Genomic DNA, 26,370 nt, shown 5'->3' with positions numbered 1-26,370 from the left:
TGGTGTATACATATTTAAAAGATCAGATAAATAAACAGGTGCTAATTTGTTCAAACATTTAAAAGTTAACAATAAAATTTTAAAATCAATTCTATAAGAAATAGGTAACCAGTGTAAATTTTTTAAATTGGGGTAATATGATCATATTTTTTAATGCGTGTAATAAGGCGTGCAGCTGTATTTTGGACTTGTTGAAGTTTATGCCACTTATGACAGTACATGCCACTGTCGGAGCAAAATTACCCTTCAATCTGATTAAACACAGATTCTATTTCAAAATTTCATTTTACTTGTCTTTAGTACACTAAGATCTGGAAGAGTTGTTAATATAATAGGCGGTTTTATTGATGCGAGGAATTGGCCAATGAAACGGTTTGTTACGGCGATTTCTTGGCGTTCTCTTCTCTGCGATGAACTGTGGGTAAACCCCAAGAAATGACAATGTTGATTGATTACTCAATGTCTGACGTCATACGGTCAAACGCCGCTTGTTTGACCCAGGACATGAACTTCCACTATAACTTGTCAGATCTTCATGTAGTGTAGGCCATCGAAAATATAAAAAAACTAAACGCAATATAGATCTGTATGTTAATCAGATTGAATTACCGTCATATAGGACTGCATGGCAGATGCCTGTCTTCATTAGCCCAATTCTTGCCACAGAAAAGTAAAACGTTAAACTCCATTTTATTTTTATTAACCTACATGGAAATGTGGTCGTATATTGCCTGTCTTCATCAGGCCAATTCTTGGCACAAAAATGTAGGACATACAGGGGTCTTGTACAATAAGGGGCCATAATCCGGGATGTTACAGTCTGATATGCATCAATATCAAAAGGAACAGAGATCTTTGGAAAACACACATATATTTTAACTTTAATCCAAATCAGATAAAATCATGATTTTTCGCACAATCACGGGCCATATTACATGAAGTTACGGCCAGATTTCGAATCTTTGGGTTATAAACATATGCTTTAGTTTCATAAAAATCTGGGACCATAATCGATGAAGTCACGGTCCGATATATGCCAGGTTTCGCCAAAATCGAATAATCAACCATGGTATTACACAGGCCTAGTACTAATGGTTTTAGACAAAATGAACATTTTGTTTTTGTAAGATGTGAAAAATTTGTTATTATAAAATAATCTAAAACATTTTAAATTGATATGATAATACCTTTTTGGTATTATACAATGTGAACATTGTTATTATACAATGTGAAAATGTTATTATATAATGTGAAAATTGTTATTATACAATGTAAAAATTATTATACAATGTAAAAGTTGTTATTATACAATGTGCAAATTGTTATGTGAACATTTTGTTTTTATAAGATGTGAAAAATTTATTTTTATGAATACCTTTTGGGTAACTTCCTGGAATCTGAATCCCCCTCTGATACCCTGAAAAATAAAGTAAATTTTAATTTGTTACACAAAATACAGATTATATCTTCTTGTATCACAAACAAATTGAAAGCAACCCCGGGAACATTCTATTTAGTGAGTCTGTGCCTTACTCATTGGACCAACGCGGTTTACTCACATACAAACAATTCCAGAATAAAGGATCGTTTTTCTTCGTGTAAATTCTGTGAAACTGAGTTTATCAGAATCTTGCAGATTTGATTTAATGATTCGTCCATCCAGAGAATTTTGCCCAGATAGCAACATCAATACAATACAATAAACAACTACCTCAGGCTTCACGCCTTTGTCATCACACCATTGTTCAAAAGCTGATTTGGCCGCCTCTATGATTTTTGGTGTACTATCCGTGCAGAAGATACGAATCATATCTACTTGAAAATGCTTTGGAAGCATCTGGGGGCCCTGGAAAGAAATGAAAAAAATAAAAAATAAAATGGGGTTTCAAGATCTACTCGTTTGCGCCAAGTGGGCAAATGAAGACCCAAATACGGCATGTGGTGTGCTGGAAGTGAATATTTGTTGGACAGCAGCGCTCCCGTCAAAAGGAAACACCTAGTAACTGACATTTTTCTTATTTTGAGAAAACAAAGGAAAACGTAATGAATGAATATTAAACCCCAGCTTATCCATTGATTTGACTATTGAGTTACTAAGTTTTTCTGTGGCATACTAGGCAAATGAAGGAAGTTGCTAGGTTGTGTCATGGGTTTAACTGCTTACAAAATCAAAAGATTGGAATATCTAGTACAACAACAGGGAGCACATACCCTAGTAACTACAAATTTGGTCCTAAAGTGAGTTACTAGGTTTTGACTTTTGACGGGAAAGCGTTTCCGATTACTCTTTATCGAATGCCAAATTTCAGGGTTCTTTTATGTGCACGCCAATGTTTAGACTGGACCTCGGTTGTTCGTTGCATCCAAGCAATTCGACACTGTCCTTGCCAGTCACCCCTGTCCGCCACCAATAACAAGGGGAAACTACACTGAAAATCTCAAGAAACGTTTTCAGTGAACACCAGGATCGAGTCTGGGACCTCCTGGTTAGTGTGTCATCGTGACTTCTATTGAATCCACTTTGACAAATTTGATGAGAAAGAAATGGGGTTTAATGTCCTCTCGAAACAAACCGGTTCGTTTTGGGACTAACATATGGTGCAATTTTTATTTTCATAATGCACTTTCTCGCATTGGTCTTTTTTAACTCATATTTTCATTTTAAATCGAGAACCTCAACCAGATTCATGTTCCCTTGACAGTTAAGCACATTTTGATTGAGTGCACGCATTTCAAGGATATTAGATCGAATTTTTACCGTTGTCAGTCATTACATCACATGTTTGCCCAACCGGGTTTATATGGTAAAGTATTAGGCTTTTTAAAAGAGACAGGATTTTATCATAAATTTAAATTGTATATATAAATATCATTTCATTTTGGGATTAAATATTTATATGCATTAAAGTTGTATTTTATTTTTAATTTTACTAACTGTGATATTGTTTTTATTTATGTATATAATGTTTTTCTGTGATATAATATAGCCTGTCTCGTAATATTCACCATATGTTTGGCGCAATACAGCCGAATTGGAGCTGACGTGCCATAAAAACACATTTCATTCATTCATTCATTCATTCATAACGTGGACCCGAATACAACTCCATAGATTGTGAAGGTTTTAGGGGGGCACAGTCTACAGTAGGTATTTTAGAGCTATGGTCGACAACTTTTTTCCGGGGGGATGGGGGGGGGCAAAACATTTTTTCAGGGTTGCATTGCCCCCCCCCCCCCACTGCCCCATCCCCCTGGCTACAGGCCTGCTTATAGCCCTGGTGTAGACACGTCTCGCCCCTGATGCAAAATGACATTTTAGCCCCTTATACAAAAGTTATATAATATATACACAGAAAATAAATCAACATTAAATTGTAAACAATCGTAAAATCCCACCTGTTCTGGGCAGAGTTCTAAACATACATTAGGTTTGTCTTTCGAGTAAAATCGGGTATGGCTAACTGGATCTTGACTTTTCATACCATAGTCATAATGAACACGCTGAAATAATGAACGATATATTTAAATTGTATCAGTATGATTGGTTGTCAGGTAATACAGCTAAGTCGTCAGAGAGGTCACACAGGTTGTCACATTCTTATTCTTTGTACAATTTGGTCATACCGGCCACACATTTTGATCATAACGGTTTATGTAATATTTCTTACTCATTATCAACTTTGTACACCAGAGGCGGAATGCCGTCGGAATGAAAAGTCTTTGTATATTCCTTGATATTCGAAGTGTATTGTAAATATTCTGACTGCTTGTTTTGCGCATGATCGCCATATTCGAGATGCATTCGAAGGATAAAAATATCGAACGACATTCGAATTTTATTCTAAATGCACCCTGACTGTATTCTATAGATTCTTACAGCATTCCATCAGCATTTCGTGACTTACACATAGTTCAATTTTTTTTATTTCTATAATTCGCTTGCGCGTAGGGGTCTTTAGCAGTGGGAGGACCCGGAGAAAACCCACGAGGTTGGACAGGCGACCCTACTTATTGTCACGTACAACCGGGGATTCGAAACCACGCCAGTTGACTCAATGACAGGCCGTTTGATACAGCACGTACGTGTTTACCATTCGGCCATCCACCCTCCCATTCGAGGGAGATTCAAAACAGCAAGTCACTTCACATCATGCCAGAATGTTTGGAAAGCGCCTCAAATGAATACTTACTTTCTGAACCGTCGTAAGTTTTAAACGGATTTCTTCGATTATGAACACACTATGAATAAGCTATTTCTCTCGAACCCAGTAATGAGTTTGAGCGTTTACAAACATAAACACGCCCGTAGTCCGTTATTGTGTTTCTCTTTTGAAGAGTTATTTTATGTTTTAAATACATTTTAATAAAGACGATAAACGATGTTTAGACATCCCGAACTGTAAATGTTAGCCACAAAGTTGACTATAATTGACAGGGGTGTAGGGCCTAATATAAATTATTAAAATATATATAATATACAGGGTATTTACAAATCTAGAGTGATGATGATGTGAAAAGCAATACTATATTTACGAATATTCGTGTAATCGGTGACATATTCATTGTGAATAAAATTTAGTACACTGGCAATCAATTGTTTCCAAATTAATGTTATTGTCTTCAGTTGCTATTTTGTTGCCCAAACTCAAACGATCGGAAAGGTCGCGCGTTGTTGTGATTGCAACACACGTGATTGTCAAAATTTGTCAACCATTGCCCCCTTCAACATATTAAGAATGCTTAGCTCATCACGTGACATGTACAATGTTGTAATGAACACAGCCGAAAATACAAGCAAAAACATTCACTTTTCAAGAGAGAACTTCTTTTGCCGTTGGGATATTGAATTGTACATTGGATGTTATTCAACCGGGGGTGATTTCAAACACATAGGCAAGTTTTTAATAACAATTATTTAGTAGTTTGTTCACAATCGAAGAAATCCGTTTCAAATTTACCACGGTTCAGACAGTAAGTATTCGAATGACATTATTACAAAGCTATTAATTTGAAATAAAGATAAATGGCTAGTACTGTGATATGGGCACGCACAGCATCTTCAGGAATAACTTTTAAAAATATTTCAACACATAATTAAATTGATAAAAGTATAAATAAACTAACCGACAATCTGAGACATTCGGGTTCTAATTTAGCGATTTCTTTTGGCACTTCCTTCTCCTTTTCCTGTCAAATAAAATTGTTAGTTGTAATGATCAAACAAATATTAGAATAGTTTTGTTTATCAAGGTTATTTAAACTGATTTCGTAGAGATTATTATTCGATGTGAATTAAAACTAAGGCCAAATAAACCAATTTTCTGTTTCTCAGTCTTGCCCCACTAAAAGTATCTAAGTCTCTAACTCAATATCATCCAAAATCTTCGACACTGAAAAGACGATTTTTTTGTCAATTTAAATCAACATTGATGTTTTGATCTTACCGGGAAATGATGGGCTTCTGATATCCAATATTTAAGACAAAATAAACAGTTTAGCATTGGTACGCGAATCGTGTACCATAATGCGTTTCGGTGCCATTTGTAACAAGGGGCTCGAAGAACGAGACTAGAGATATTCCACAAGTCATGTCAAACGGTGACGTCATATTCTTATCTGGAGAGCATGCCCAATAAATATTATCGGTGTAGACTGCAATAACTAGACGCTAGAGACTGCCGTTCGGTTGAGACTTCTGGTGTATTTCGCCGCATATAACTGATTTGAAATTAGAGTAAAAACGGTAACGATTGAATGTAAATTAGTTTATATACATTCATATTACATTATTATATGCGTTGTGACCCATTTGTGTTAATATCTAGGTCCCAAATATTAGCGACTTAGCACCCTGACTGTATTCTATAGATTCTTACAGCATTCCATCAGCATGCAAAACTTTCTTATGGCATTCGAGAGAGAGAGAGAAAGAGAGAGAGAGAGAGAGACACACACACACACACACACATGGTTCAAATTTGTTTTATGTCTATAAAAGGGGTCTTTAGGTCATTTCGGGACTAACATATGGTTTAATTTTATTTCAATAATTCGCTTTCGCGTAGTGGTCTTTAGCAGTGGGAGGAAACCGAGGACCCGGAGAAAACCCACGAGGTTCGACAGGCGACCCTACTTCTTGTCACGTACAACCGGGGATTCGAAACCACGCTAGTTGACTCAATGGTAGACCTTATGATACAGCACGCGCGTGTTTACCATTCGGCCACCCCCCCCCCACCCTCCCATTCGAGGGAGAATCAAAATAGCAAGTCACTTCACATCATGCCAGAATGTCTGGAAAGCGCCTCAAATGAATACTTACTTTCTGAACCGTCGCAAATTTTAAACGGATTTCTTCGATTATGAACACACTATGAATAAGCTATTGCTCTCGGACCCAGTAATGAGTTTGGGCGTTTACAAACATAAACACGCCCGTAGTCCGTTATTGTGTTTCTCTTTTGAAGAGTTATTTTATGTTTTAAATACATTTTAATAAAGACGATAAACGATGTTTAGACATCCCGAACTGTAAATGTTAGCCACAAAGTTGACTATAATTGACAGGGATGTAGGGCCTAATATAAATTATTAAAATATATATAATATACAGGGTATGTATAATTATGAAGTGATGATGATGTGAAAAGCAATACTATATTTACGAATATTCGTGTAATCGGTGACATATTCATTGTGAATAAAATTTAGTACACTGACAATCAATTGTTTCCAAATTAATGTAATTGTCTTCAGTTCCTATTTTTGTTGCCCAAACCCAAACGATCGGAAAGGTCCCGCGTTGTTGTGACTGCAACACACGTGACTGTCAAAATTTGTCAACCATTTACCCCTTCAACATATTAAGATGGCTTAGCTCATCACGTGACATGTACAATGTTGTAATGAACACAGCCGAAAATACAAGCATAAACATTCACTTTTCAAGAGAGAACTTCTTTTGCCGTTGGGATATTGAATTGTACAATGGATATTATTCAACCGGGGGTGATTTCAAACACATGGGCAAGTTTTTAATAACAATTATTTAGTAGTTTGTTCACAATCGAAGAAATCCGTTTCAAATTTACCACGGTTCAGACAGTAAGTATTCGAATGACATTATTACAAAGCTATTAATTTGAAATAAAGATAAATGGCTAGTACTGTGATATGGGCACGCACAGCATCTTCAGGAATAACTTTTAAAAATATTTCAACACATAATTAAATTGATAAAACTATAAATAAACTAACCGACAATCTGAGACATTCAGGTTCTAATTTAGCGAATTTAGCGATTTCTTTTAGCACTTCCTTCTCCTCTTCCTGTCAAATAAAATTGTTAGTTGTAATGATCAAACAAATATTAGAATAGTTTTGTTTATCAAGGTTATTTAAACTGATTTCGTAGAGATTATTATTCGATGTGAATTAAAACTAAGGCCAAATAAACCAATTTTCTGTTTCTCAGTCTTGCCCCACTAAAAGTATCTAAGTATCTAACTCAATATCATCCAAAATCTTCGACACTGAAAAGACAATTTTTTTGTCAATTTAAATCAACATTGATGTTTTGATCTTACCGGGAAATGATGGGCTTCTGATATCCAATATTTAAGACAAAATAAACAGTTTAGCATTGGTACGCGAATCGTGTACCATAATGCGTTTCGGTGCCATTTGTAACAAGGGGCTCGAAGAACGAGACTAGAGATATTCCACAAGTCATGTCAAACGGTGACGTCATATTCTTATCTGGAGAGCATGCCCAATAAATATTATCGGTGTAGACTGCAATAACTAGACGCTAGAGACTGCCATTCGGTTGAGACTTCTGGTGTATTTCGCCGCATATAACTGATTTGAAATTAGAGTAAAAACGGTAACGATTGAATGTAAATTAGTTTATATACATTCATATTACATTATTATATGCGTTGTGACCCATTTGTGTTAATATCTAGGTCCCAAATATTAGCGACTTAGCTCCTTTAAACATACATTATGCAAGAGCTAAATCTGTCTATTGCAGATCTTTTTTTAGGCGTGAAATGTTATCTAAATTATTAATTAGACATTAATTAACTTATCTACACCATAATCAGCTCTCGATGGCATCGCTAGCCTGTGATGTTTATTGGATTAGGTTCCGATTTGCTGTTCGACTTCCATTCATAATTAAATAAAAAATGGATAATCGAGACTATGTTTTTTATCGGACAGACTTCAGTAATGATGATCGAGGCTAGCTCCAATATTCAATCGCTAAAATCTCGGTTCCGAGTGGATAAATTTGACTGAAATTTTCAGCAAATTATCTGTTTTTTTAACTATTATAAAAAGAACTGCCAGCTCTTTATCTAATCTCCCTGACCTTAAGGCATGATTTTTCGTACAACCATGGGCCATAATCCATCATGGCAAAATCGAAAGGAACCATGTTTTTGAAATATAAACCTATAGTTTCAAGTTTCATCAAAAATTCCGACCTCTAGACGGACCTCAAGTTAAAAACGTGATTTGTCGTAGAATCGGTGGACATATTTCATGACGTTCCAGTCCTATACATTCTAATATCGAAGAAAAGTTTCATCAAAATGGCCTGTAGTCTGTCCACAAATAAAATGTTAACGGCCGGACAATATACGTCCACATGAAATATAATAAGATAAATGTAGAGCATTAAAACGTGGTGTTTATGAGAAGTCATATCCATTTTTGTATGGCATAACAGAACTTGATTGTTGTTGTTTTGTGGTTGTTTACTATTATTAAATCAAGGAGAAATCTACAAAAGTAAACAAAACATTATAATATTGATTTGAATGATGTGTAACCTCTAGTAATCTGATACAACAGTTCTTTTAAACGTTTCACCTTATCTAGATGTTCGGGACGCGGCGCCAAGCCAACACATTTGTATAACTGACGTTTCTGGATTCTATCAATCAGATCTCTGGCACCTTGTAACTCTGGTTCTGTCGACCACATTATTCGCTGAAAGATTGTATCATCCAGTTTCTTATACGCCACCATATCGTCTATACATTCATGCAATTGTCGTGGTGTACTGAAAAAAATTTTAGACCATGAAGAATGTGCATCCTTCTTTTAATGAATAATTTTAATAGAATGGAGAGAGAGAGAGAGAGCGAAAGAGAGAGATAGAGAGAGAGAGATTTTGGCATGTATCAAAACTTGACTTCCTGGATTATGGCAACTGATTGTACGGAAAATCACATTTTTAACTTGTGGAAGCAAATTAATATAAGCCTACTTGGCTTGTTTCTGTATCCCATTCTTTATGCTTTTATATTGTATATTTTTCTCGAAATAAATACTGTTTTAAACCAATCCAAAGATCTCGGTTCCTGTCAATATTCGCGTGTAACGGACTGTAACGTGTTGGATTATGGCCCCTGATTGAACGTCCACTCGACAAAACCTATGCCATTTCAGGACTTACATATGGTTCAATTTTATTTCAATGATTCGTTTGTGCCTAGGGGAGGACGCGGGGAAATCCCGCGAGGTTGAACAGGCGATCTACTCCTTGTCACTAGATACCCCCCCCCCCCATTTAAATGACAAGCCCATCATCAACTAGGTCTTCGAATAACTCTCTAGTTCATTGGATGACTGTAATATTAATTGAATTAGAACACATACACCATTTAATCAGTTAACGCATTAATCGAGACTTCGTTTATTATCGTAGCAATGACAACCACAACTACGCTATTCCTATCAATATTCATAACTTCGTTCATAATGAAGTAATTTGAATGAAATTTTCAATATATTCATTTACCATTATCTAATTGTAAACTATCATAGCAAGTATAAACTATTTAAATCTTACATAATGCATATACTTACTTATTTTCACCGACAAATTTATACAATTTATCTTTACAGAAATATAAATATACTTACTTATCTGTACCGAGAAATGTAAAGGTTTCACATTTATCAGCTATTATCAATGCATCTACAATCCTAGTTGAAATAGAAAAAAACCCAACAAATTATTATTACCATAACAACAGATTATTATCACCATAACAACAGATTATTATCACCATAGCAACAGATCATTATCACCATAACAACAGATCATTATCACCATAGCAACAGATCATTATCACCAAAACAACAGATCATTATCGCCATAACAACAGATCATTATCACCATAACAACAGATCATTATCACCATAACAAAAGATTATTATCACCATAACAACAGATCATTATCACCATAACAACAGATCATTATCACCATAACAACAGTTTAAATAGAAAAACACAGACTGTTGTCACCATAGAAATGAAATGAAATGAAATAGGGTTAACTGTAGGTTGATCTGTAAATTTGCTTCCACAGCAGCTTGTTTGAAGAACGATGGTGAGTGGGTTTTTTTATCACATGATCGACAAAAACAAAACATACAACCATTTTACTACGATTACATTGTTAAGGACTTTATACACCAACATTTGATGTCGTCATAAACAGAGTAAACTTACCAAAATCCAAAATAATGCTACCTCCCTCAACAAAATCTTTTTTTCGAATTTGCTGGAGTTCTTCAGGTAACCTTTAGGGAACCCTATATAAATTCACATTTTGCAATACTGGTATCAAGCTTAAGTAAAATTGATCTATTTGTAAAAATTGTACTTACATACTTTCTACAGCCTGTGTAACAGCATGCTGATAAGCTCGACTGTGTAGAGTTTTACGTGTATGAAACATTTCATATAAATTCTCTGCCTCCTGTCATAAAATAAAAAAAATAAATTCGGGATATAATCCAAATTTTAAAACCATTTTAAAGATACTTCAATCCGTGTAACAATTTGTACATAATAATTAATCATTTTCCCAGTAAACTACAGATCTTAAAACCATTTAAACAAGCGGTTGTCATGCAAGATACGCCCTATTTTGCAAGCGATTTTCGTATAATCAGGGGCCATAATCAATAAAGATACGGTCCAATATGCACGGATCATTGGGATATAAACATATGTTTTAAGTTTTATAAAAATAGGATAAAAACGCGTTCACAAGAGAAATATTTGAGAAGTCATAAAGTAAATAAAACGTGGTAATAACTTAAATTTTCAGATTTAACAGGCGTTCTATTATATGCTCAGATGAAAATATTTACTTAAAGATGCATTATATAAGAGAGAGAGAGAGAGAGAAATGGGGTTTAACGTCCACTCGACACAAACTAGGTTATTTCGGGACTAACATATGGTTTAATTTTATTTACATAATTCGCTTGCGCGTAGGGGTCTTTAGCAGTGGGAGGAAACCGGAGGACCCAGAGAAAACCCACGAGTTTGGACAGGCGACCCTACTTCTTGCCACGTACAGCCGGGGATTCGAAACCACGCCAGTCGACTCAATGACAGACTTTATGATACAGCGCGCGCACGCTTTTTTTTTTCTTGTAAATATGTTTATTCAATAAATATATAATCATAATACACTGTACATACATTTTAATCATGGAACAGCACAAAACATTCTTAGTTAATTAAAAGCATTATTTTTGTTTATTTGATTTTATTTATTTATTTTTAAAAACAAGAAAAAGGAAAAGACAAGAAATAAATTTCTGAATCAAAATACAGAACCACTGACACATTAACACATTGATGAAATAATAAATCAATAATTCAATGGATCAATATATTAATTCATAAATATATTTATATTAGGTTAATTAAAATATGTATTAAAAGGTTGTGCTATTCAATTTGAAAATTCAATCAAGATATAATTACACAAATTTACATAGTATGTACATATGATGTTAAAGCTATTGTTGCTAATCTGATATTCAGTAAGGGTAATCTAAGTCGATACGAATACTACAATTCATAGTTAAAAATCAAAAATTAGTTACTTTATTGTTTTCTAATCATTTATATTTAAAAGTGGATTCACTTTTATTTTACGTGCTGATAAGATTTTACACAATAAGTAGCAGACTAGATTTCTGCCGTCTGCGCGACGCTGTGTCCCAGTAGACTGTGCCAGGTATGCAAGCCTTTACCTTCCAGTTCTATTTTAACACTATACATCATAGAAGTCTTGTTCTTCCAGTGCTCTTACAATTTAACACTGAAAAGGGCTATTGGAAACCTGTTAAGGCAGAATTCTCTGGAGATAAATAATTTAACACAACTATCTTACCTACATCTTTATTGTTTTGTTTGTTAGTCACTAAATATAGTAAATTTTGGGACATAGAGGTTTGTCATTTAAGTTTGAAGCCTATTTTCATGTGAACAATGTTCAACAATTGTCACTCCAAGGAGATTATGAATTGATAATGTTTGATTCTTAACATGTATATAACATTTTCTCTGCACATTATTACCTTAATATAGTTCTATTTTGGCACTATTATATTTTAGCTTAAAGTCATCAAAAAATGCAGTATATTTATATGTTTAAGATTTTTATTAAAGTTTGAAGCACATATTCTCGTTGACACTGACTGGTCATACTGTCATAATATAATATATTTCATTTTTTTCTACCGGATAATTTATGTTTTGATATTAAATATTAATTATTTCCAACCATTGCTATTTCTGTATATGTTTAAAAGGATTTTTTGCTTTCCCAATTAATAATCTAGAATTACACTTCTGTCGTAATCTTATTAACGATCATTAACGATCATTCGTGTAAATTATTATTTTTCTCACACTTTTGCAATTTAAGTTTAAAGTCACCAAATTTGTATGATTAGGATTTTTTTTTTAAAATGTAAAACAGTAAGGTTCTTATATTAATATTTGGAAGAAGTGTAATGGGTTTTAACCTCTCAATGATCTGTTCCCACTAGCTCAGGAAAAGGAAATGAAATGAAATATGCTTTAACGTCCTATTGTTCTGTTCCGAACTGGTCGGCCTACTCTTATAATGCGTTTCAACTGCAAAGGAATCTTTAAACGTGTATGCCAAGGTGCACACAGGACCCCAGCCGCTCTTTCCATCCGAATGACTAGGCATGTCCCGCGCCACTGTCAAGGGGAAACCGTCAATAATTTATGTTATCATCAAAAATATTAATTATCTCTATCCATTATATAAAATTTTCTCTTCACATTATTACTTTGATACATTATTTTTTTAAAAAAATTATACTTAGGTTTAAAATCCCCATATATCGAACTATATATAAGATTACGGTTTAAATTAAAGTTTGTCCTAAATTTTTTCATTGACATTGACTGCATAGTGTCATGTAATAAATTTTCAAATCTTAGCTTACTGACTAGTTTCTGTTGTGATATTAAATATTATTTATCTCCATAAATGTTAGTTATATACATGTTTTAAAGGATTATGGTGTTGTAACAAAGAAACAAAACTAGACTTATACATGTTAGCTTATACCCCTAAAGTCTCGAATAGATTAGCGAAAATTTAAAACCAAACAGTTGTAAGGTTTTAAAAGGGTGAAAGTTTTCGAGACCATCCGGGCAACATAAATATGCCCGAAAATAACTATAACCCTGGAGGGGTTGTCTCGATAAAGTGTTTCGAGACCCGGGGGTATCAAAAATCCAAGGTTATAGATCCATCTGTTTCATAAATAAATAGAAGTGAGGGTTTAATAAATGTTTCATTGTGTTATGATAAGTACCAAACAATAAGAAGGATCTAAAAGTACAGTCATCAATACTAAATTTCAAAATATCATGAATTATCTCCCTTAGTAGTGATTTTAGGTTAACAAGTTTATCACAATCTACAAACATATGAATAATGTTTTCTATGTCTAATTTACAAACTGGGCATATATCTGAGTCTCTTATCTTAACTTTATATAATTTTTCCATTGTCCAGATAATGTTGTGTAATATTTTATAGTCTAGATCTATACTTCTAGGATTCTTGTAATTCTTAAATACATTTTTCCATATTACATTAGTATTAAGTGTAAAATTGTTTTTCACCCAATATTCATAGGAAGTAGATTCATTTACATAATTCTTTAATAAAATACTATAACATAATTTGGATGTAAGTTCACTTGAATTAATGTTCACATTATTAATACTTAAAGTGATAACATCTTTATTTTTCAGATCAGAAGTCTGAGTTTCAATAATAGATTTCCATCTTTCAGGAATTGATGATTTTACAATATCATACAAATTAATAATCTTATCTCGGTCATAATCTACATCCATATTATCCATATAGTCAATTATAGAATGATTGGGTAGAAACCCAGGTTGTACAAAATATATAATATCATAAATACACTGTTTTAAACAGTTTAAAATCTAAAGTTTTATTATTATCCTTGATATATTTATTATTAAAAATTGGCTGTATAGATATATCTTCAATAGTTAGAGGATCAGGTCTAACTTTACAATTTAAATCATCCCAGGCAGTGAACAAATATTGGTAAAATACAGGTAAATTTGATAAAAGCTTACTATCTAAATCTAGTTTTAATATATCTGTAGGAGTGGTTAACCCGGTATATTTACATATGTAATAATTCAATATATCTTTCCAGATATACTTGAAGTTGGAATCACAGAATTTTTTTAACCAGTTTAAACATAAAGCTTGACATTTTAATTTGACATTAGGTAAATTTAGCCCCCCTTCATTCTTTATATTAACACGCTAACCATTCAGCCATCCAACCCCCCATTAATGAACAATAAGACCAAGTTTTTATTTTTCGTTTCTTTCGTGGTTTTTTTGGGAGCCACGGTGGCTAGTTGGTTAAGACGCTTGCTCGCTAGCCTGGAGGTCGGCTGTTCGATCCCTGCATTTGCCGAGAAATTTCATCGGGATTTTCCGACGTGGTCTCCCCTTGTCAGTGGTGCAGAACGGAGGGCCTGACAAGGACAGCTGTCTAGTCCTTCGGATGAGACGAAAAACCGAGGTCCCGTGTACACATTGGAATGCACGTAAAAGGTAGCTTGGCAGTTGGAATTCGATTAAGAGTAGGCGATAGTGCCGCTGCCCGGGCAAAATTTCCTTCATAGCACACTGTATGGTGTATGCCCGTCTTCATTAGCCCAGTATAGGAGCAGAACAGTAGTACGTTACACCCCATTTCATTTCTCTTTCGTGTTCGCAAATGCAAATGGGGTGATAACTATACCCTGTATGTACAGCATTCACAGGAGACTGTGACTGGAAGTCGGACATGATAATATACTCCTACATTATAAACTTACTTTATCACGGATGCAGATCCGCTTTTCATCATATTCATCTTCGATGACACGACAAAATCGCATGAAACGATTATGATCAAAATTGTTTTTGATCCCCAGCATGTACGAATCACGAGCAAAGTAATCAAATTTATCTACGTCCACTGAATTTCTTTTATTAGCCACAATCTAAAACATAAAATCAAAATAGGTTGCCAGGCTATTTTTATGCAATTTATAGGGTTATATGCCAAAGACCCAGGTTCTTTTCAATATTGGCATGTATGGGACCATAAAATCGCCATCTTAGCTTGTTTTCTGTCCATACTGCCCATGGCAGCAAAACTGACCGAGCAGTTCACAATGGTTTTCAGATAGGGAGTTTAATCCCTTTGTTGGCTGCGAAAGTTTCTCGGGAGTTTCCAGTGTGGTTTCCCCCATATCAGTGATTTTATAGCTTATTTCATACAGATATTTTATAAATTTAAATTACTTCATATGTTATAAACTTACTTCATACAGATATTTTATATACTTAAATTACCCCATACATATATTTTATAAACTTATTTCAGACATTTTATAAACAGTTATTTTTATATTTTTATAAACTTACTTCATACAGATATTTCTTCTGGAATAAATAAAAACATTTATTAACAAGCGGTTGCCATGCACGATACGCCCACATTTTTGCAAGAGATAGACAGAGAATGGGGAAAATCAATGGGGCTTATACTCTCACTGTCCCTATGCTTCACATCCAATTGGGTCAAGGCTATTGCATAGTTTTAGGGACCTATCTCAAATTGGGGACAATGATCAATGTTAAAAAAAATATGCATTGTATAATATGTTGATTATAACATCTCAATATTCTAAGAAATAACTGCAGCTAAGTCTTCCGAACGGTCAACATTTCAATGCGGACGTATAAAAACAATTATTGTATCTCAAACAGTAACTGCTTTCACATGGACTGATGTGTATTCAATTACTAAATGTCGTTCAAACTGTTCACAACCAGTTACGACGTAACTTGGTGACTGGAATTAACGACTAGAAATTAATCTATTTGTCTTCTATAAAATATTTACTTACTTTAATTAAATGAAATCAACTAATAAGCCCACCCCCACCAAACAAAACAAATAATTATATTGACTTGAATGATTTATATTTTTTTTGTAATTTAAAAATGCACCAAAAACGCGTCATTTTTCCTAAATGCCTCTTAACGATCTTTAATTAATTGAATAGTCAAATACCAATAACTACCGATATTCTAAACCTTTTAATACAATGTTATAATAATAAACTTACTTTATCTGAACCTTTTAATACAATGTTATAATAATAAACTAACTTTATCTGAACCATTTAATACAATGTTATAATAATAAACTTACTTTATCTAAACCTTTTAATACAATGTTATTATAATAAACTTACTTTATCTGAACCTTTATCTTTGTCATCCGATGGTCCATTAATTAGTTCTTTAATAAATTCTCTCTCCTTAAACGTCAAATTATATTCTAGAAAATCTTTCTCCAGGTTGTTTTTTTCTATCAAATGATCAAACATTTGAATCGACGCCTCTTCGTGCTATACAGAGGAATAAATATATACAAACATAAATACTTGATTGAATTAGAATTGATGCCTCTTCATGCTATATAGGGGGAAAATATACAAACATTAATACTTGATTTGACACAGAATGGCTAGTGGCAGGTTCCAGGTGTTCCAGAAAGATTAAGCATACAGCATACCCTGTCCAAGTGCATCACACTATCAGCTACTAACAGCCAACTGAGGTACAGTATGGACAGAAAACAAGCTAAGATGGCGATTTTATGGTCCCATACATGCCAATATTGAAAAGAACCTTGGTCTTTGGCATATAACCCTATAAATTGCATAAAAATTGTGACCTACAGAGTGCCCACAAACAAAATGTGAACGGATGGACAGGAGCAACGACAATGTACTTCTACATAACAATGTGGGCGTATAAAAAAATAAAATATAATTGTGTGCTTTTCAGGAAGGCCTTAATTTTCATGTATTTAAGTTTAGAAACCGTGGAAATAGGTTGCTATCTGACTTACACATCCACACAAACTATAACAATAATCGGCCTAGTATCAGCCCCTACTTACCTTGTCCTTGTAATTATCAAAGCATGTGATTATATGAGGTTATATATTATCTCATTATCAACAACTAATAATGAAGGTTGATACGGGTAATAGCCACAATAAAATACCAATATTCGTTATGGGAGATAAAATCTGGGGTATTTAAACATCAGTAGTTGCTATGGGAGATGATGTAAACATCAGTAGTTGCTATGGGAGATAAAGTCTGGAGGTATGTAAACACCAATGGTTGCGATGGGAGATATAGTCTGGAGGTATGTAAACATCTATAGTTGCTAAGGGAGATATAGTCTGGAGGTGTTTAAACATCAATAGTTGCTATTGGGGATAAATTCTGGAGGTATGTAAACATCGATAGTTGCGATGGGGGATATAGTCTGGAAGTATGTAAACATCAATTGTTGCTATGGTATACAAGATATAGCTGGAGGTGTTTAAAGAAGATTACTCACTGTCCATTTAGATTCTGAAACAACTAACGGTATAAATTTGCCGTCGTATAAATGTGAGAATGGACCATGACCTGAAAACAAAAACCCAACATTAAATATACATCACTCAACCCAACATTAGATATACATCACTCAACCCAACAAGGTTATTTCTAGACTAACATATGTAAAATCTTACCCAGATCATGACACAGACCAGCTATTTTCAGACATAATACCTCAACAGGAGTTATATCAAGCTCTGGTTGTTGTTCTTGAAGTCGTGAGACCATCTCACCAGCAAGATGACAAACACTAAAATAAAGAGCTCGTTATCACACCGGAGCTATAGCTGTATCTGACAACATTATTACATTATATACACACTATAGCTTTATCTGACAACATTATTGCTTCAAGATGTATTGTTTATGATTTTGATACAGAGTTAGCCAATCTTGCTATAATATATTTACTTCATAAATAAATAATGAAAAATGAATATATTGAAAATTTCTTTAAAATTAATCTAGGGAGAAATTGTATAAATTTCAACATAAATTTGCGTCAAACCCATTTCTCTCTCTCTCTCTCTCTCTCTCTCTCTCTCTCTCTGAGTCAAATAGGGTGGTTTCGAATCCCCGATTGTACGTGAAAAGGATTAGGGTCGCCTGTCCAACCTCGTGGGTTTTCTCCGGATCCTCCGGTTTCCTCCCACCGTTAAAACCCCGAATCATCGAAATAAAATTAAACCATATGTTAGTCCCGAAATGACATAGTTTGTGTCGAGTGAACGTTAAACCCCATTTCTCTCTCTCTCTCTGAGTCAAATAGGGTGGTTTCGAATCCCCGATTGTACGTGACAAGGATTAGGGTCGCCTGTCCAACCTCGTGGGTTTTCTCCGGATCCTCCGGTTTCCTCCCACAGTTAAAACCCCTACGCGCAAGCGAATTATCGAAATAAAATTAAACCATATGTTAGTACCGAAATGACCTAGTTTGTGTCAAGTGGACGTTAAACCCCCTTTCTCTCTCTCTCTGGAAATGGAAAATGAAAGAAATCAATGAATCAAATTGGGATTTAACGTCCTACTTTTCTGTGCCGATAGGGCTAATGTAGACATTCAAAGTTTCACTCATAGCACAATGCACGACATATACCCGTCTTCATTTCATTTTTTGTACATCATTCAATTAATAGTCTATAGGAAATATATATATTCTAACATACCCTATGGAATGTTCAAATCTATTATGTGATGCACCAGGGAAGACATAATAACAAGCACCTAGTTGTTTTAAATAACGTAGACGTTGAAATTCTGGTGTATCAATAATTTTTATACAAAGGGGATGAATTTCAATATGGCCGTGAATAGGATCATTGAATACCTGTATAAAAGAAATAAAACAATATTAAAATCCATGGACTATTTTATTTTTGATTATCTGGCAGGACAATAGGCAAACCTACAAACAGAATATGAACATTTGTTAACCTCATTTTACCAAGAGATCTTTATTTTCAAAAGATGATACACAAAATGCTGTTCATTTTTCGAATCCTTCTCTGCCAATAGAAACCAGTTTCTCTAGAGTTTCTGTACCATTTTCCCTTCTCAGTTTATTTACAAACCCGACATACCAACCCTCCCGGTTTATTTACAAACCCGAACGATTTTCAAACTCGACATACCAAACCTTTCAGTCCATTTTCAAACACATAAGGCGAATGGTGGTGGTTAGGTCGGGGATGGTAAAGGCTATTTCATTGGCTAAAATTTGGTTACAATGGCAAAATAGATGATTGAATTCTGGATTTTCCAATTCTATTACTGACTTATTGTAGGATTAAGTATGATTATCTAGCCATGTTCTAGCAGTAGAGGGTCCACGGTGGATCATTGAGTAAGACGTTGGCTCATTAACTTGGGGGTCACGTGTTCAATCCCGGTGTTGACAATAGTGGTCACGTGATCCTATGGAGGTTGGCAGCCATTTTAGACTTCTGTCATTCTTTCCCGGTTGAAACATGGCGGCCGGTCTCCAGTGACGGCCCACGGCGTTAACGTTACGCCAATGGGGATCACGTGACCACAATACACTCTAGTCAATATATACCTCTATGGTGTTGACCTAGAAATGAAATGAAATGAAATGAAATGGGGTTAAACGTCCTACTGTTCTGCTCCTAACCTGGGCTAATGAAGACGGGCATACACCATACAGTGTGCTATGGGGGGAATTTTGTCCGGGCAGTGGCGCTACGGCCCTACTCTTATATCGAATTCCAACTGCCAAGGGATATTTTATGTGCACGCCAATATGTACACGGGACCTCGGTTTTTCGTCCCATCCGAACGACTAGACAGCTGTCCTTGTCAGGCTCTCCGTCCTGCATCACTGACCTGTGGTGCAAAGAACAACGTATTATCTTTCAGATGGGACGAAAAAAAAACCCCAAGGTCCTGTGCACACAAAGGAACCCATGGCAGTTGGAATTGAATTCTATATAAGAAAGAGTAAGCCGCTGTCCGGGCACAATTTCACTCATAGTACAGTGTATGACGTATACCCGTCTCCATAATCTCGCAATAGACGACATATCTAAAAACTAAACACTAAGGGGTTGGGGGGGAGTGGGCGACAAAAATATTTGTCTAGATGTTCTGGTCGATCTCAGAACGTAGCCTATATAATCTGAATAGTTTAGAGCCCACCTAAAACAACATAGTGGCACATGCGCATGTTTTCCGGTAGGACTATTGACGATGTTAGACAGATTAACAAGTTACAACAACGTTAAATTTTAATAAACATGTCAAAGAAAAGAGTTAGAAGATAAGTAAATAAGTACCTTTCCTGGAGTTATTTTATCAGCCATACTGTGAGAAACTAAGAATATAAAAAAAGATATGATGCCAGGCGACGAAACATACGCCCACAGCAGTTAAGCCATTCAAGCAGTTCACAAGGGTTGTCGCATATTTATTTCCAAGACACCCAACAAATTAAAGTGGTATTATGGAAGATTAGATAAAGAGCTGGCAGTTCACACTACAATAATTAAAAACTAGATAAAGTATAAACAATTTGCTGAAAATTCCACACAAATTGATCCTCTCTGAACCGTCATATTGGATTTTGAATTTTAGGCCTAGCCTCGATCATCATTACTAAAGTCAGTGCGATAAAAAACATAGTCTTGAATATCCAGTTTTAAATCATCAAAGAGCGTTGCGCAGCAAATCGGATTCAAATCCAGTAAATATCGGTTTTTCTTTTACTCGGGTTATTTGCTTCAGTCTTTCTTTCCCCAGTATAACCCCAGTCTCGTGATTTATCCTACACGTAACCTGCGACGTGTTTCGGCAGAGGTCATAGATCGATATTCTTATGTCATTGATTATAGAGCTCATTGTGCTACCTGGGAGGTTTGTATAACCGTATGCCATGCACCTTAACTATTTCTACAAAAATCCAATTATAGTTTTTAGTTACACACTGTAAGAGAGCCATTGAATCGTGATATATTGTATGTGTTGATGTGCTTACAATTTGTCAAGTGTGAGCGGGATATCTCTTCACACTTATTTCCCTATACAAGAAATAAAACGTGCGAAGCCTCGCCCCCGTGTTGGTCTAACGACACCGTCATCATAATATACATGTATGCACCTAAATGAGCAGAATAATTGTTTCAGATTTTACAAAATTCTCCGGTAATCCTCCTAAACCTCAGGCCAAACGTGACGTTGCCTCAACCTTTATGAACTCTCTGCTCAGATTCCTGAATAGGACACCGTTTGGGGGTGGGGCAACTTCAAGGTTGTCCTAACATGATATCCAGATTTATTCAGATGAATTTACTCACCCCGAGTTATGATTTTCCTTGTTTCACTTGACTAAATTAACATTTTTAGAAATGTAGGCTTTTATAGATCGAACAAAAATTGGAGATAAGGCTTGAACCGCCCCATCTAAATTATTTCTTAAAGCATAGTGAAGCTTGAAATATGTCAGTTGTCACACTTTAGAATGCTTTTGTAAACAAATTTGTACTGTAGTGTCGGTAACGTATTCCCAATAATAGTTTTAAAAAACCAGCGGCTGCCAGGCAGGATACGCCCACATTTTGCAAGAGATGGATCGAGAACCAGCTAAAAACAAACGCGATTTTTTGTACAATCAGGGGCAATAATCGAGAAAGTTATGGTCTTAAAGGCGCAAATATCAAAAGAGACTGAGATTTTTGGGATATAAAGATAAGTTTTAAGTTTCATCAAAATCAGATAAAAATTGTGATCTCTACAGGGTCCACAACCTTCATATTGCATACTTTTACACAATTTGCGTACAACGAGCGGTCATTTTGTCAAGCAGTTTCATTTCGATTTTCCCGAAATTCGAATTCAAACTTTATTATGGTGGAATGTGACCACTAGAAAATCCACAAGCTAAAAATACGATTTTTCGACCAATCAGGGGCCATAATCCAGGAAGTTACCTTCGGTTATGTGTGATTATGAAAAGGAACCAAGATCTTTATGATAAAAACATATATTTAAATTTTCATCCAAATCGCATATAAACTGTGGACTCTAATGTCTCCACAACCTTGATATACCATATTTGTACACTGTTTGCGTACAAGGTACGGCCATTATATCCGTCAGTTTTTGTCAAATTTTCACGGAATTCGAATTCAACCATCATTAGTGTATAACTGTGATATATTCACACGGTTTTTTTTTTAAATTGGATAAAAATTGTATCCTCTATAGGGACCACAAGCTCAAAACGCGATTTTTCGTACAATCAAGGGCCATAATTCAGGAAGTTACGATCGGATATGCGCGAATATCGACAAGAACCAAGATCTATGGGTTATAGATATGCGTTTCAAGTTTCATCAAAATTGTGACCTCTAGGAGATCATTTGACCAATCTGCCAGTAGATATACAGCCACTGGTCAACAAATGTTTTTCAACGGGTGTGGGGGGTGAATGGCCGAATGTTTTGTAGGCGTGTGCACGTTGCCTCATAAGGACTGGCGTGGTTGTACGTAACAAGGGGTAGGGTCGACTGTGCAACCTCGTGGGTTTCTCCGGGTCTTTAATGGCCTAGTTTGGGTCGAGTGGAAATTAAACTCTCTCTCTCTCTCTCTCTCTCTCAGTGGTTAACAAAAGGTACAAACTCGAAGTAACATAGAAGTAAACATGCCACTGTCGGCCCAACATTTCAACCTAACCAACCTCTTAACTCGCCTCAAAATCATGAATATTCACCAACATCGGGTAGAAAATATACATTCACACCTTTTCTTCGATTCTACATCAAAAAGTCAACAAAATTCATGCCATGCAAAAGTAGGCAAAATGAAGAGAAACTCTAAACTAAAAACTAAATTCGTACTAACCTACGAAAGAACCAATGGTGACCTGTATCTATATGTACTAATGAAATAAAACCTAATGCCTGCTTCATACAAGGTGGTATTTAAAATGATATCAAATGTTTTTAACAAAGTCTATATAATTATATATCATCAATAGACACAAAATACATAACCAGGTCACACAGGTACAAGTATAAGGACACACCAATTAGACATTCTGCTCTTCGGGATCAACGTTTAAAGGGGCAGTAGGTGAGATTAGATCACGAGCTGACAGTTATCGCTATAATAGTTAAACAATAGATAATGAAAAGGGAATATGCTGAAATTTCAGTCACATTACGTCACTCTGAGCCAAGATATCGGCGATACAATTACAGTCTATCCTCGATTGTAATTACTACCGGTGTTACGATAATAAACACAGTCCCGATTATCAATTTTTACGGTAACCACATCCACCAGAAAATGTATTTGAATCCACTAAACATCGCAGGCGTCCGATGGCATAGAGAGTTGATTATGGTCTTGTTAATGTCTAATTAAGAAATGAAATGGGGTTTAACGCCCTACTGTTCTGCTCCTAGTCCTATACTGGGCTAATGAAGACGGGCATACGTGTGCTATGGGAGAAATTTTGCCCGGGCAGCGGCATTATGGCTTACTCTTATATCGAATTCCAACTGCCAAGGATTCTTTTAAGTGCACACCAATGTATACACGGGACTTCGGGTATTCGTCCCATCCGAACGACTGGACAGTTGACAAGCTGTTTAATCTGCCTCTTTCTGCATGATTAGGTTATAATATAAATATGAAATCAGAGTCAGCTTACAAATACCAATTGCAGTGACCACCCTAGACATTCGTCAAGTCGCCAATATCAATGATTCTTTTTATTGGCAATCAAATTGATGGTACTGGCGAAAGTTTTGGCGAATGGATTTTAGAGATTGTAATTTCGCAAATCTGCTACTTTTAAACATGAAATCGTCTCGTTCAACACTTCTTTTGATTGGCTCGATGTAGTGTCTAATTATGCAAATTAGTCAATGATTACGCATAGAAATGTGGATACGCATTAAAGCCCGGCCCATACCGCCACGACTTGCCCAGACTCTACCCAACGCAACGTCTTGTCTCAGATAATCAGTGCAGTGTGGACAGTCCCACGACCACGATTCAATCGATTTCCGTCGCGTCGTGGCCCGTCGGCCCGATTGAACATGTTCAATCGTAGTCGGATGCAGTTGGTTGCAGTCGTAACTTATCGTGTTTGAGTGGACACTCACACTACGCGATCAATTGTCTTACTGATGTTTAGCCAATCAGAGTAGCATTTAGTCATGTGACTGTGCAGGTCATGTGCTCCTTGTTTAACTGAGGGAAAATTCAAGATGGCAGATTTTTGGACAGAAGAGAGAGAGGATGGGTTGTTTTACATGTGGGAGGTACGCCCATGTCTCTACAACCCAGCATGATTGACGCGTAACTCACGAAGCATAATCTGTGAGAGTCGGGCCTGTGTGAAATGGTACCGTCGTAGGCAAGTGAAGTAAAGGCGCGACCCGATTTTTTTTTACAACTACCCAAGACGCTGAGTCCTGTCGGCTTGTGTGTAGTCGTAGCGGTATGGGCCGGGCTTAAAACAACCGAAAGATCGAGTCGCGAGCCGGGGATCACGTGGCTAAGTGGGTAAGACGCTAGCTCGCTAGCCTGGAGGTCGGGTGTTCGATCCCTGCATTGGCCGAGAAAGTTCACCCAGATTTTCCGGCGTGGTTCTCCCTTGTCAGTGATGCAGGACGGAGGGGCTGACAAGTAAAGCTGTCTAGTCGTTCGGATGGGACGAAAAACCGAGGTCCCGTGTACACATTGGCGTGCACGTAAAAGATCCCTTGGCAGTTGGAATTCGATATGAGTAGGCCGTAGTGCCGCTGTCCGGGCAAAATTTCCCTCATAGCACACTGTATGGCGTATGCCCGTCTTCATTAGCCCAGGTTAGGAGCAGAATAGTAGGACGTTAAACTCCATTTCATCGAGTCGCGAGCCGTTTTAATTTTCAAACACAGTTACGTCCCTTTTGTATAGCGCTGCATTGTGTCCTTCCGCTAAGCTACGATTTTTTAAAAATGTTATTGACATGTCTAGCTAGACAGCAAAATTTCACAGATTATAATAATGGCTGACTACTAATAGTTATTTACATGAACCGAAAATAAGAAGGATAGACTCAGTTTTCTTACCTTCATCCGCGAAACATATTATTAACGAAACGACAGATACGACGGCTTCTAATTGTTTAGAAAGTTACCGACATTGATGTGATTAGGCCTACGACTACGAATATTACTCGTATGGCAGAACACAAATGACGAATAAAAATAAAATATAATATTAAGCTACAAGTTTCTGAATTGGCTGATAAAACTTTGATATGACTAAGTGTTTTATGAGTTTAGGTCGGTCACTGCAATTGGTAACACAATATTCGCATGTCGATCTACATGCCCGAACATGCACATTGAGTACACATTGTCAAGTAGCCTATAATATCCAAGTTGAAGATCAAGCTATAACATAATCATAAAATTCCCAGAAAATCAACACTGAGTAGAATTCTTGGAAAGTAGATGATCATGTTCTGTTTCAAATAACTTATCTAAAAACAAACAAAACAAGCGGTTGCCATGCAAGATACGCCCGCATTTTACAAGAGATGGGCAGAAAACAATCTAAAAAAAGCGATTTTTCGTAAAATCAGAGGACATAATTAATTACGGAAGTTAAGGTCCGATATGCGCGAATATCAAAAGGCATCGAAATCTCTGGGATATAAAAATATCTTTTAAGTTTCATCAAAATCAGATAAAAATTCTGACCGTTAGAGGGTCCACAACCTTGATATTACATGCGTTTACAATATTTGCGTACAGGGAGCGACCATTAAGTCGGGCAGTTTCTATCTGATTTTCACGAAATTCGCCAAGTTGTAATACTGATATATTTAAACATTTTTTGTGTGTTTTTTTTAATCAGATACAAATTGTGATATCTAGGGGGACCACAAGCCAAAAAACGAGATTTTGTGAATAACCAGGGGCCATAATCCAGGAAGTTGGGGTCCGATATGCGCGAATATCGTTCGGGACCGA

General features: G+C 35.8%; 1 protein-coding gene and 1 long non-coding RNA gene across 2 annotated transcripts in view; both read right to left on the bottom strand.

Moving 5' to 3' along the window:
* Nucleotides 1–1,313: 1,313 nt before the first annotated feature.
* Nucleotides 1,314–9,067, bottom strand: LOC130012174 (uncharacterized). Its single transcript, XR_008787544.1, has 5 exons — nt 8,881–9,067; nt 7,258–7,329; nt 3,397–3,501; nt 1,712–1,846; nt 1,314–1,417 (listed from the first exon to the last, which is right to left on the bottom strand). It is a non-coding gene; the product is annotated as an uncharacterized LOC130012174 (long non-coding RNA).
* Nucleotides 9,068–9,935: 868 nt separating this feature from the next.
* The window catches only part of LOC126816690 (deoxynucleoside triphosphate triphosphohydrolase SAMHD1), a 107,689-nt gene continuing 91,254 nt past the window's right edge, over nt 9,936–26,370 (bottom strand). The window contains exons 5-10 of the mRNA XM_056099462.1: nt 17,841–17,911; nt 16,676–16,831; nt 15,840–15,857; nt 15,245–15,412; nt 10,690–10,781; nt 9,936–10,002 (exon numbers count right to left, since the gene is read on the bottom strand). Coding sequence (XP_055955437.1) covers nt 9,936–10,002; nt 10,690–10,781; nt 15,245–15,412; nt 15,840–15,857; nt 16,676–16,831; nt 17,841–17,911 — 572 coding nt within the window. The remainder of the gene's footprint in view (nt 10,003–10,689; nt 10,782–15,244; nt 15,413–15,839; nt 15,858–16,675; nt 16,832–17,840; nt 17,912–26,370) is intronic.

This window comes from Patella vulgata, chromosome 3, assembly GCF_932274485.2.
Source record: "Patella vulgata chromosome 3, xgPatVulg1.2, whole genome shotgun sequence".
In the NCBI taxonomy this organism is placed as follows: Eukaryota; Metazoa; Mollusca; class Gastropoda; family Patellidae; genus Patella; species Patella vulgata.
Note: the sequence above shows the minus strand (reverse complement) of the source record. Positions and strands in the feature narration are given on the sequence as shown.